General features: G+C 33.5%; 2 protein-coding genes across 15 annotated transcripts in view; one reads left to right on the top strand and one right to left on the bottom strand.

Annotated features, from left to right (window-relative positions):
- LOC130453376 (protein bric-a-brac 2-like) overlaps positions 1–12,593 on the bottom strand; it is a 51,119-nt gene extending 38,526 nt beyond the window's left edge. For 2 of the 3 annotated variants that reach the window (XR_008911046.1, XM_056793084.1), the window contains exons 1-3: positions 12,403–12,593; positions 4,946–5,097; positions 3,442–3,606 (exon numbers count right to left, since the gene is read on the bottom strand). Coding sequence is in view for 2 of the 3 variants with exons in the window: in XM_056793084.1 (XP_056649062.1) it covers positions 3,442–3,606; positions 4,946–5,089 (309 nt within the window). In the remaining variant the exon portion in view is untranslated. The remainder of the gene's footprint in view (positions 1–3,441; positions 3,607–4,945; positions 5,098–12,402) is intronic. The other variant, XM_056793083.1, reaches the window with a different exon arrangement.
- Positions 12,594–12,810: 217 nt separating this feature from the next.
- Positions 12,811–14,090, top strand: part of LOC130452902 (longitudinals lacking protein, isoforms A/B/D/L-like) — a 625,711-nt gene continuing 624,431 nt past the window's right edge. For 10 of the 12 annotated variants that reach the window (XM_056792409.1, XM_056792415.1, XM_056792419.1 and 7 more), the window contains exons 1-2: positions 12,838–12,955; positions 13,587–13,764. In XM_056792409.1, the coding sequence (XP_056648387.1) occupies positions 13,591–13,764 (174 nt within the window). In that variant the 5' untranslated portion in view covers positions 12,838–12,955; positions 13,587–13,590. Of the gene's footprint in view, positions 12,956–13,586; positions 13,765–14,090 lie in introns of all 12 variants that reach the window. The other 2 variants (XM_056792410.1, XM_056792408.1) reach the window with 2 other exon arrangements.

The raw sequence follows: 14,090 nt of genomic DNA on the forward strand, positions 1-14,090 counted from the left end.
GGCGTAGACCTTTCACGTGGCCCCAAAGGAAAAAGTCGCAAGGTGTTAAATCACAAGATCTCGGTGGGCAATTGTGATCACCTCTTCGAGAGATAACACGGTCCGGAAATTTTTTCCGAAAGAGATCGATGGTTTCGTTGCTTGTGTGGCACGTAGCGCCGTCTTGTTGAAAGTAAACGTTGTCCAAATCAATACCATCCAATTCCGGCCATAAGAAATCATTAATCATCTCTCGATAGCGCAATCCATTCACCGTAACTGTTGCTCCAGCCTCATTTTCGAAAAAGTAAGGTTCAATGACACCGCCAGACCATAAACCAAATAGTCACGCGTTGATAATGGAAAGGATTTTCAACAATAACTCTTGGGTTTTCCGAGCCCCAGATTCGATAATTTTGTTTATTGACGTAACCACCAAGGTGGAAATGGGCCTCATCAGTTAAGATGATTTTCATGCATTTCAAGGACCCAATCAGCAAAGACACGATGTTCTCGATGATCGGCCGGCTTTAGTTCTTGTGTTAACTGAACTTTATAGGCTTTAAGACCCAAGTCTTTATGCAAAATACCGTGTAATGACGTTTGTGGAATGGCTAATTCCAAAGAGCGACGATGAATGGACAAACCTGGGTTTACTTCAACACTTTGGGCTACAGCAGCAATATTCTCAGTTGTTCTTGAGCGACGTGCACGGGTTTTATTCTTCACATCACTAACTTGTCCCAATAGCTCAAATTTTTCCACCAATTTCTGTCTTGCGGTCCGAGAAGGTGCTTCACGTCGACCCAAAAATGTTTTCGTTTTACGAACCGTCTCTGCCAAACTTTCACCATTTCTATAGTGAATTTTAATAATTTCAATGCGTTGTTGAAGCGTGTATCGTTCCATTTTCATAAATGGCGTAGTTTCTACTTGTCAAATGTCAAAAAATGACAGCTTCAAAAGTGACATTTACCGAAATAGCGGGCTGTTTAAAATAACACCTCTTATTGGAAAACCCTTTACTTTTGAAGATAGCAAAACGGCGAATGGGGCTTTTAGTTAGAATGGCAAGGAAGTAAATTCAATTGTGTATTTCAAAAGGTTCAACTCGAAAGTGTTGGTGTGGTTGATCGTTCTTCAACAAACATTTGTCCTTCTGGAAGGACCAAAGTGTTCATAAAGAAACAGCATCCTGAAAGAAATTTTTGACCAAACAAGGCAACTGGTCAATATGCAAAAGTAGTTTTTGAAAAGTTTGATTTTACGTTTATTGTAAATTCTAGGAATGAAAGCAACTGACAACAAAAGGAAGAAACTACCCGAAAGGACCGAAAGAAATGAAAAGAATAATGCAGGAAATACTCGATACCCGAAATCGAAATACCCTACATCTTTAGGCGGATTTCCACCAAACCACATCAAAACGGCAACGGTTTTTAAAATGAGAAATATTTTGGAAACTATTCGTCGCAGGCGACTGTCTAGTCGACCGGCGGAAAGATCAAAAAGTTTCGATGTGTTGTCGGTAATTTGTGGATACAATTATTAACAAGCTACATCAAATTGGAGGAAACAATTTGAATATTCATTATAACTTTAATTTTTTATGTGTTTCACTTGAATCTCATCCAGTATCTTAGTTTCTTTCTCTTTCGAAACATTTGTTTATAGAAAATCCGCACGAAAACTTTTCGTTTAATGGAAAACAGAAAACATATCAAAACAAAATCAGTTTTAGTCCGTTTGCCTGAATCGAGTCTCTAACAAAACTTGTCACAAGTGAGTCGGTTTGATGAAAATCCGCCGTTATACCCGAAAAGGTAAATAGACAAAAAGATTAAGTGAGTATTTAAAAAAAATTAGAGTTGGAAGTTAGAAAATATTCCTTTCTATTAGAACAAGTATTTTTCTATATAAAAAATAAAGGCAAGAAATGTATCCAAACGACCAACGCTAAAAACTACTTCTCGTATACCCCGAATGGAAATCGAGCGATGAAATGGAATACTCAACATCGAAGGAGTGCAAAGAAAACATGAAACTTCTTCATTCGTCGTTTTCGTAATGGTTTTTACCTGTCTTATTGAGAAGGTCATCACTGGCGTGCTATAAGAATCTATTTTAGGTTAAAGCAACAGTTTTAGATTATCAAATGGTATTCTATGTGAGTTAAAAGATCGGTGAATGTTTGGAAGTTGAGTAAATCCTATTTTTTATCATATAATGTAAAAATTAATTGATTAAAAAGAAAAAATGGAAAATTACAAAGTCCCCGATAACTGTAATTCGGAATTTTTTCCGAAAAATGTCCAATTTTAACGGAAACTACATGAAAAAACCGAACAATTTGAAAAAAATAATTAATTATACTAATATGAGCAATTTTTAGAGAGTATTAAAATTTTTTTTGTAAAGTTGCGTAAATTTCACATTGAAAAAATCAGTTTTTCATCAAATTTTGAAAAAGACCAATTTTTAGTCAAAACATTAACATTTTTGACCATTTTTTTTGACAAAAATGAGACCTAAGTTTGAAAATTATTATTATTAATGATACCACTACTTTTATTAACAAAAAAAACAAATTTTTAAACACCAATTAAAACATTTTAATTCACAGATTTACAAAAAAAAAAATAGGGAATCCGAATCTAGTCTAAAAAAATATGAATTTTTCGATATCTTATGACCAAAACTAGAGTGGACTCCACAAAATCGATCAATAAGTCTTTAATATGACGATTACAAGATACAAAATGTCATCCAGCTGTTCCACCATCAGTGGTACGTGAAGCTAACTCACGGTCACCAATTGGGCGTCCGAAAGAGTTGTTTATTCCAGAAAAAAGTCCCGAAGATTGCCAACATCATGAAAATATTATATAAAAATGTTTCCTTGAGTTTCCATGCACTTTCGAGTATGAAAAAGTTGCTGTTCTCACTATGGAATAAAAAAACAACGAATGGAAAATTTGTATTCAAACCAAATAAAAATAATTTTTTTTCATCGATATTCGACCATAGCTACACACTTAAATATCATAGGCATTAATCTGGATGGTCTGATTTTGGCGAAATTTCAATTAACTCATCTGGAAAAGTCGTGGTTTCTATATTTTCAAACACACGGAATTTCGTTCATAAACTTCACGGAAAAGGGAAAAAAACAACAGTGACTATTATTGGACTTATATATAGTCGATTAAAACAACTTCTTGAGAGAGACCAGGAGTTTAATCTTGGAAATGAGAGAAGCGAAGCAATCAAGAAGATGATTTTGGTATATTGAAAATAATCCATACCAGAAACAAATAGATTACGCTAAAACGATTCATTTCTTATTTTCTGAATGTTTATATATGTTTAGTTTGACGATTTATCAACAAAAAAATATTTATTAGTGGTACTACGGCACTGGTAAGTACCTCGCAGTGTAGTGAGTAAGTAACAAGCACCTACCTGGAGTTCCGGTTGAGAAACGTCGATTTCCCCTTTATAAACGAACTCGATGATAAATTTGAGGTCTTCGTAACCGACATCTTGAGGCATTATTATAGTAGGGTGCTTGCAGGGATTTTCTAAAAGTAGTTTTTGGAAATATGCCGAACACGCTGATAAAACTACCTGAAAAAGAAAACCGGAGGACCTTTTTTTTCTCTCTTTTGTTTCATTTCAGAGGTTGTATATATTATTTCGTCGCTGTGAAGTCAAACCGGCATTTTTGCAGAAAGTTTTCGAATGCGATATTTTTCATTGCGTCTCAGTATTTATCTATGTTCAAGTTTTTAAAGGAATTAGTTGTTGTTGTCGACCCACCACTCCATAAGAAAACTTTACTATCTATAACGCGATAATCAAAGTTTTTGTTAATTTGTGGTGACAACTCGCCATTCTAAAGCTGCCAGAATGGACTTTAACTGCAATTAGGCACCCAAACGGTGCACCAACATCCCTAAAAAACTTGAGGGCTGCAATTATCCCGGTACAATTCCTTTCTTTAATATACTCTAGAGTTTTTGTCCATCCCTGGCCTTTTTGGAAGGTTACAGTATAGGAAACTGTTTTAAGACGTCAAAATAAAATTAAGTGGTTGCAGTGGGCTAAAGAACATAAATAATTGGACGCATGAAGAGTGGGATAGAGTTTTATAGAGGCAAGTTTGAGGCACTTGGTTTGTCCAAGAGAATAGTGTGCATATCAATGGGAGAACGGATTGTAACGACGGGGACTAGGTGGCGATTTGGGGAAGAACGATTGCAGACCTGGTCAGCGCCTGATCGGCTGAAAATGATCCCGAGCATTCCTCGAAGCTGTGCAAAGAATATTTAAAAGAAACGGAACAGAAAAATGTATTGAAAGTGATGATTTGGACATCACAGTCCCTCCGATCTCAAACCTATTGTGTTGTTGGACAAGTTGGACAGGGAAATCAGAAAGCAGTGTCCTGAAAAACGAATGGAATCAAATAGACGAAGATTATTTGCCGAAATTGTACCGAAATAAAGAAAGTAGTATTGGATGGGCAAACACTTTTGACCAGTGGTGCTAGTGTGAGTAACATTCGACGTTTGCCTTTCTGTTCTACCTGATTTTTTGTCCACGGTTTCAAAAGTTGTACGGGTAGCTTTTAGTACAGAAGTATTTACAAAAAGAATTGCATTGAAGATTAGTGCAAACCGGATTATCTGCCTATAAGATAATGTATATCCAGATTATAAACTTCTAAACCTCTTGAAGCTATTTCCACGTAAGTGCGTACCGACCTAACGTCTCATACGATGGATTTTATTCAAATATACGATGTGTTGGAAAATTTTTTGACGCCAACAACTCAATTTTTACACATACACGCCGGTTTGGCTTCAGAATGCGATCACTGCGCTTGATGATATAAAAGCAATAGTCAAATCAAGTATTAGTGAGATTGAAAATAATGGATCTTCTTCTCTTTTTAAAAACTCACCTTATGTGCTTTGAGAGAACGGTCGTTGCATGCTAATGTCACGTCAACGAAGTCTTCGTTTTGTAGTAACTGATGAAACACAGATGTCATATTACTCTGATAATTATTCCAACGAAGACAATAATGTTGATCGTTGTCGTCCATTTTCTTTTCTATGGAAAATAAAAACGATCTAGAATCCGATTAAATTACAATTTTGATAAGAATTATGAACAACTTTAAGTACTGTCACATTAAACGTCAAATGTTTGATACTTGACGTTTAAACCTGTCAAAATTAATGGAACATATGCTACTATGAACTCTCTCAAGAGGGCAGCTGATCAACGTCAAAATGACGGCCGTGGGGTAAATATCCATTTTGTCGTATGGACCCTTATTAGCTTTACTTGCTTTTAGCGCAATTTTACATGAAAAATGCGCAATTATAGCGTTTTGGTGGACCGTTCGTTTGTTGGGCATTATTAGGAACATCGCAACTTAAATATGTAGATGTATAAGTAGATTTTAATTTCGTATTTCTAGTCGAAACGTCAAATTTTCACCTGTCTTCAAAGAAAAGTCTAAGAAATAAGAAATTAAAGAAATCTACCTATACATCTACATATATAAGGTGAATTCGTCGGAATCTGATTGAATTGTGAGGACATTTGCTTATTTAAAACTTAGTCTAATGATAAAAAAACGTGCTGAGAATACAACGAATTTTTCCTGGTTTTCCGATAGTGAGGGTTGTTGTGTATTGGTTTTTGTTTCATTTTTACTGGGGTTTTTTGGAAACTAATTTCCACTGTTCAATTTTTCAAAATGATTGAGGCTTAATCGTACGTTACAAAGTGCTGTTTTAATATTTCTAATTTGATTTCTAAACAGATGTAGAACTAAAGTGTTTTTACAACTCTTGAAGTTGGTTCATTACCTTCCTAAAATTCTTGAGAATACATTTGAACCAAGTCCACTATTTTAGACATTTGGCCAATAAAACCTCTGTAAATATTTTAAATAACTCACAATTTCTCTGTCTAAAAATTGTTAACAAGTAATTTTGTTACAAAGTTTTAATTTCTGTAGCTCAAAAGTAGCTAAATTGGACTCAGTATTCTGAACCCTCTAATTATTGATCAAGTTACATGAATTGCTTTGAAACCAAAGGTTTTGGTATTAATCTGGACCTCAAAAATTTTTCTAAAGTTGGTAATATTCGTACTTATTGATACAAGTTGGTTTAAAGCCCAATTATTCATTATTCAATGACTATTTTAGATTTATTATGAAGCCAGAACATAAAAGGAAACATTAGTCGGGAAGAGATTTTTGGAATTGAAATAAAAAACAAAATTTTCAACTTTTATTAACAAATAGGTACTTCTAGGTCTTATACGGCTATGTATTATCTAATACGCATGTCTTTTGACCTTTTTCTATTGTTCTATATAGCTTATAGTTATAAAAGACCAATAAAATCCCAAAAAGATCAGTTGCATTCAAGAAAATTTCATAAAATATCCAGATTCTGTTATATTATAAAATTTCAGAAGCATCCGGTATATATTAATTAATTATTTACTAAAAAAAGATCTACAAAATGATAAAAAACTGATATTCGATTATTTAATAGTGGGACAAAACGTAGGATGCGAGATTATATTCAGAAAATCTTTTGTCCAGAAAAAAATATGCCCCTATAACAAACTACCCTTATAATGAATAGTAGAAAATTTTGAAAGTTCTGTACCGAAACGCCCCAAACAACTTCCGTTACTAGCTTTCGTTCCCCCACTGGGACGGATCAATAAATAGTACCTTAGCTCGCCCGGCAACTACCCCAGGCCGTTCAGAGTCGCCCAGATATATCAGCAGCCCTACACGTTAACGAAAACCTATTTTTGAAAACCATCGGGTAGTATAGACAGCTGAACATGAGTCATTTTCCCCATGTGGGGAAAATAACAGTGACGGGCATTTATGTAATATTTTCAAGACTAAAAATTTGTGAAAAAAATTTTTCATATAGCTATTGAAGGACATTGGAAATAAGTGAAACTAGGACAACATTTTTTTTAATGACGTTAACCTGTTAAATATACCTAAGGGACAATTTTACAACTTAGTTTACACTAAGGTATAAATGTATAATTGTAAATCTTAAAGCCGTTCACCAAAACCCTTACAATATTAACAAAATTTGAACAAATTGAAAAAGTTACATTCGGATCATCCGTTTCTTGTTAAACTGAAGTTCAAACTACCCCTAGACCAAATCGTAATTTGTCGGTAAATATCATTCATAAAACGGGTTAAAATCGATATCAATAGTTTAAACTGACTTTTGATAGAGAAATATTGGGAATCCAATGCAATCGTACTTGACATGTTGAAGGTTTTTGACAAGGTTTAGCATGCGTTAAGATCAAATGGTTTGTCGACTGATCCATCCAGGATGCTATCGATTGTTTGAGGTTAACGCTGGTGCTACCCAGGAATGCATTTTGTCACCTACTCTCTTTCTCCTGTACATCAACGATCTACTCGACAAAACCGCCCCAACAAACTCGGTTACTACCCAAATCCTTAGACATCAACAGACCACCATCATCAAAACCGATCTTGAAAACGTTCTGGAATGGAGTGGAAGCAATCTGATTGAGTTAAATGCAGCAAACACTTAGGCTGCTGTTTTTACAAAGAAAGCTGGTACTGCAGCTCAGGATCACCGCAAATTCGCCTTTTGGGTGACCTTTTTAGCCAAGTCAGCTTCACAAAAACTTCTCTTTAAACATTTGGAGCTCAGCTTCGAAGCATGCGGATGTTTGATTCAATACAAAAGAGAGCGATTCAGCGTTGACCAAAAACTTGGACAGCTTAGAGCATACAAGAAAGATCGTCGACCTGATTTTGTTTCACCGATACTATGCGCCGCTCGATTTAGTCTAAAAAATTATTTGATACTTCTTGATTTGCTCAAGTCTCAAAATTTGGTTAAGGATAGTTGTTCAAAAGTAAAATAGAATAATTCGTTGTGGAAACACTTAAAAACAAGCACATCAATCTACAAACAGAAAACCATTACCTTTATTCCCTACTTTTTTCAATGTTTTAAACCGAAAAACAAAAATTCTGTTCATGGTTATACAAAATTAATAATTTCCTTAGAAAAAATTTTCTAGAATTGGAACGCGATCATACATTATTTATATAACAAGATAAGATGAAAGTTGAAGCAGAATATTCAATATAAATATTTTGTGAGATAGAAAACTGAGGTTAGATACATTTTACCAAGATAAGTGAGGAATATACAGCGTGGAAATCACTTATGGAAAAAAATTGTTAATGTTCTTAATATAGAACATGTTTCGGCTATAGTTTGATAATGAAATTTCATGTTTATGACTTTTAATCTATTTTATAAATACTGAGATGTCTGTCCCATGTAAACAATTATCACAAGGAAGTTCATATTTAATAATCTAAAGCTTTTTATGCATTTTGGAGTACTGGAGTTTAAGTTTACATTGTTTTTCATCCATTCTTTCCGGTTATTTGCTAAACGAGTAGGAAACATCCAAATTGAAATACCTATAATATGGTTTTGATAAAACGTACGTAGGCTTTTTGATTACGTGTCCATGTACTTTCCTTTAAAGTCTTTCTTTCAAATTATTTTCCAATAGAAAACACATTTTACTTTTTTATTAACTCTGTAAATCGTAGCTCCAAGCGTTCTACTATGACATTTTTACATGTTTGCATACTGTATGGCACAATGCACCTTGCAACTCAACTAAACTGTTGATAAAACGCAACATGGACGTCATTTTACTAGACGGAAAAACTTGAAATCGTATTTTCAGGGCTCCAAATTTATTTTAACAATCCTTTGAATTCAATAATTGGATAATTTGGGGAAAAAGTCCACAGTCGTTGTGGAATAGATGTCTTCCATTGATGAATCTTAGATTTTTGAAACCACCAACCACCACTCTACTATAAGATTGTATGGGGGTTTGTACTGTTAGTATATCCCACCACTTTAATTGCGTTCGTTAGCCGAGCGGGCTAAGGCGTCAACCTCCGGATTCGCCGGTAGTGGGTTCAAATCCTTTCTTCGACAAATTTTTTCTATTAATTACTATTACAATTTTTTCTCTTTATATCAAAACAAATTTCACAACTGTTTGATTAATTAAAATCCATTAAAGTGGATTTTAATAAACTTAAAACAATAATTAGTGGAAAATACTAATATGAATGTAAAAAAACGTCGTGCCCTCGATGTAGGAATTTGTAACAAGGCGCCACACGCTTTTTTCGCAATATTTTTCATTCAATACTGTCTTTACTATTAGATTGTAAAAACTCAAACAATAAGATTTTCAACAACCTTATATTAGCTTAATTTGTATGGGGGTTTGTACTGTTAGTATATCCCACCACTTTAATTGCGTTCGTTAGCCGAGCGGGCTAAGGCGTCAACCTCCGGATTCGCCGGTAGTGGGTTCAAATCCTTTCTTCGACAAATTTTTTCTATTAACTACTATTATAATTTTTTCTCTTTATATCGAAACAAATTTTACAACTGTTCGATTGATTAAAATCCAACAAAGTGCAATATTTTTCATTCAATACTGTTCTAGCTTATTTTAAAATTTATTTTTCAAAAACCTACGTACAAATCACTGAATTTATGTGTGTAATTATATATACTTTCAATAAACAAAATATGCCTTTGCATGTTGCAAATTTATCTTATTAAATAATATGACTTCGGTATTTTTTTATTCGAATTTTCAATACCTCCTGTATAATTTTATCTTCTATATTCTCCAAATAACGTATTTATCATTTGAAAAGAGAATATATTTTCATCCATTGTGTAAGTAACGTTGTGTCCCTAACTACGGTTCTAACGGATACCAAGACCCGCAGCCCTCGTCACAGTACTATTTTTAGAGCTGTAGAAAGAAAGAAACGGCGAATAAAAGAGAAGGAGATAGAGATAGAGGGACAGTCAGAACATGGCTCAGAGGTATTAACGTTTCCATATTGATTTTTCCGAGAACCTCGCGGCAACATGTTGCCAGATATAGCCGTTGAATTAAATAATTGGAATTTATTTTTTTTTTACAATTAAATCTAGAATCGAAAGTGTTTTTTTGAAGCATTCAAATTATTTGAAAGCTCTAACGTGATTCCTTTATAAAAAATTGAATCAGTACAGCTTCAGCATTGTTTAAAACTACTTGCTCATAACCTCAAATAATAATATGTTTAAAAATTTTATTACGATAATGAAATTTTAAAGAATCCGCTTTGTATGCATAATAGAAATTATTGACCTATATCCGTTGATTGTTTTACGTTATAAAATTCTTTGTTGACCATGTAATTTCGTACAAGTGGCAACCGCGGCTCGTTCTGGTAACTTAGCAACGGCAGCTACGAACTCGTATTTTGAACGAGGCCTACCCGAAGGGAAAGAGAACATAACAAAAAAGCTGAAATGGGAATCAATAGAGACAGAATAAAGGAGTTGGGTGTGCTTGGGTGAATATCTTACAAGACGGTTGGAAAAATGTAACCGTACCGGGTGGTTCAGAGAGATAACAATTAAAATTTATTATTTGGTGGGTATTTAAAAAAAATATATTGAGTGGATAGAATAATATAATGCGAATTTACCAATGGTAGCTTTAATTTTTATTCTCCGTTATCAAAATGTGATAAATCTCCTTTTAATCATACTAATTAATATAAATTACAACGTTCCATGTCAATAAATATGGAAATTAGGTGAGAAAAGATATTAATACATCGCTGTTGGTAGTACTAAATGTGTAAAATTGCGAGGGAGAGAGACACTTCAATCGATTTTCCATCTAACTGATTTTTTAGCGATTAAATCTGTTAACAATTGTTTGTATTTATCGAATGTACCTCGTAATATCGTTTAACTGACTGGGTAGCATTGAGTTGTATTCGTTCACTCTATTTATGCAACAGAAATTCAAAACATACACGATTTAAATTATATGCGATGAGATTCGCGCAAATCAAGGTTATAACTTTTAAAAAACATCACACATTGAAATAATACATAGGCATACGATGTTAGTATTTTGAAATAATAGTGTGAAATATTCGAATACAGAAATTTTTTATTTTTTCTAGTAAAATTAGGTGAAGTTGTTGGACTTTTGACGGGCTAACTTGACATTTAATCGAAAATATGTTTTAATCTTTTTTATTATTTACCTATAACATTACTAAAACTCCAAACTACATTTGAGTGTAAAGTTAAATTGGGTTATGTTTTGAACCAACACATCTGGCATAAAAAACGAAAGAACAAAAATAAATCAACTGGAACGCCCTAGATGATAGCGATCCCCTTTCAATATGGTGACCAAAAATGATGATTTTCACGATCAACAGAAACAAAGTTCAACTCGAATAAATTGAGAATCAACATCAGTTGTTAACTATCATTTCTATAGAAAAAGTTAGCATCAAAAAATTGAAATCAATAGTTTTTAATGATTAATTCTATAATACTCCAATGTTAATTTGAAAAAGAAGAAGATACCAGTATAAGTTAAAAAGTACTTAGATAGGTTCAATTATTTATCGTGTTTAATAGAAAACACAATTTTTAATAAACTTAATTTCAAATATCATGTATAATATTTAAGTAATGATTTTTCAAAGTAATTGTGGATACACACTATAATCAAAACGAACTTAAAAGTCATATGTACATTTCGTTTTACATGATAAATAAAACATAACCTCAAAATCTGCGATTGGTAATATTTATATTTATGAACAACTTTTATTAATGCACTGTGAAATTATTCTAATAACTAATGAACAAATAATAATATTCAAATTAAGACCAGTTTAATTGTAAACCTTAATAGTAGACAGTTGAATAATAAGTAGCACTGATTACATCACTAATTAATGATAACATAAATTACAACGCAATGCTTGATAAAGCTTTAAAATATGATGAACTGTATCTTTATTAATATTTGTATACATTAATACGCATTTATCTGGAAATTATATTTGTAGTATTAAATTAAAAACCAGATACTAAGACAAAGACTAAATATTTTGTATGTCCCTTGTATAGCCGGAACCTTTGACCGTAATATAAAACGAATAACCCATAGATTAATAAAAAAGACAGGAACAGACGATTCAATGTGAGTTTCAACGCAAAACTCAATGAAATTCCAATAAAAATTATTTCGACATGACAGCGTGATTAAGAGGCAAACATGCGCCAGAATGATTTAGAATAAGAAACGAAATATAACCTCTCTCTTCAATTCAATGTCTGTTCTGTTTTGTTCTTATTTTCACATCAGAAAATGGCGTTCGTTTTATAAAGTTATTAGCGAATTCGATAATGGAAAGCCACCGAAAGTAGGCATTAACAGGGGTCTTACCTGTTTAGCCGGATTTCTAGTAGACACTAGTGAACATGCAAAACAAACACGATTAAATTCACGGGTAAAGGAATAAAATCAAGACCACAGTGGAAAACGGACTGTACGATTAGAAGAGACAGGCTCACTATTTTGTTGTGGATCAAATTCGTTTCTCTCTTCTCATCTCTACGCTCTCTCTTTCAAGTTTTCACCGTCCTCTCTCTCTTCCATCCAATTCTCCATTGCCGGCTAAAGGCGACGGGGCATATCTAACGAAATGAATCTATGAAGCTTGTCCGGTGTGCCACCTCGCAGCGAAAGCTCGGGCGTTGATTGGATGGAATGTCTGCGTTGTTGCGCAGAACACTACTGATTCGCTAGGTGACGTCATTTTCATATCGTCAGCTATGGTCCTGGTTCTTTTTCGGCTACAAATTCACTGCCATCCAAGTGATCGCTTTTAGTTCCGTACCGCCCTAAGAAGACTAAGCACATGATTTTCGTCGTCTCTTTATAAGCTATAATACAAGTGAAATAATTTGTGATATTTAGTTTTAGTGTGCCAAAATAGGTAAATATGACTTCTTTACACTTATAAACGTCTTTCTAAATTTATTTTTAACACAAATTCGCAAAATCTAGGTTTTTGTGCCGGTATCATACCGTTGGTACCACCCGAGCTTTCTCCTCAAGCATTTTTGTTTATAAAAAGCTTTAACGTAAACAAAACAATGTAAATATTAAATAGGATCGTTTGTGCTATCAGTTTTTCGTGCAATTAGTTAATTTCGTATACTTTATCATATATTTATGCTACAAGCCTCGCCATTTTTCAATGCTGACTTGGAAAAGCAGCCATTTTGCCGTGTGAAACCAAGGCTTCGCTTTCCTTTCCCCTCTCTATGCTGACGTGGAGCCTTTCAAGCTTAGAACGCTTGCGTGCTTTTGATGAAGCAGCCAATGGAAAGAAACTTCGGATAAGTGAACGGTGTCGTCGTCATTAGATTATTCTCCATTTTTAAAAACAGTAGTACTGTTTCCTCTTCGATCTGGAACGAGTTAGATATTGTTTCAATTTACTTCAAATATTTTTGAAGAATTAGTTCGGTTATTTAAATATTTATTTTTGAATCGCGTTTTTTTTTAAATTTTCTTGGACTCTTGTGTTTGGGTGTGGTGAACATCTGCGGTATTTTTTACAGAAAAATGGATGACGACCAGCAATTTTGTTTACGATGGAACAACCATCAATCCACGTTGGTAGCCGTATTTGACACATTATTGGAAAACGGCACTTTAGTTGACTGTACTTTGGCAGCAGAAGGAAAATGCCTCAACGCTCACAAAGTAGTTCTATCGGCGTGTAGTCCATATTTTGAAGTGAGTTTGATTTTTTATCAATTTTACAAGATTGTGATACTGCTCACATCAAATATTTATTTTATGAAAAAGTTGGTAGGATTTGAGTATGTTATACTGTTAACTTCTTTTTCTTTGGAATCGTTAAAAATTTTTAAATTTCCATGATACTGTTCGTGGAAAATGTTTAAATTTCCATGATACTGTTCGTGGAAAATGTTTAAATTTCCATGATACTGTTCGTGGAAAATGTTTAAATTTCCATGATACTGTTCATGGAAAATGTTTAAATTTCCATGATACTGTTCGTGGGAAATGTTTAAATTTCCATGATACTGTTCGTGGAA

This window comes from Diorhabda sublineata, chromosome 2 (assembly GCF_026230105.1).
Source record: "Diorhabda sublineata isolate icDioSubl1.1 chromosome 2, icDioSubl1.1, whole genome shotgun sequence".
Taxonomy (NCBI): Eukaryota; Metazoa; Arthropoda; class Insecta; order Coleoptera; family Chrysomelidae; genus Diorhabda; species Diorhabda sublineata.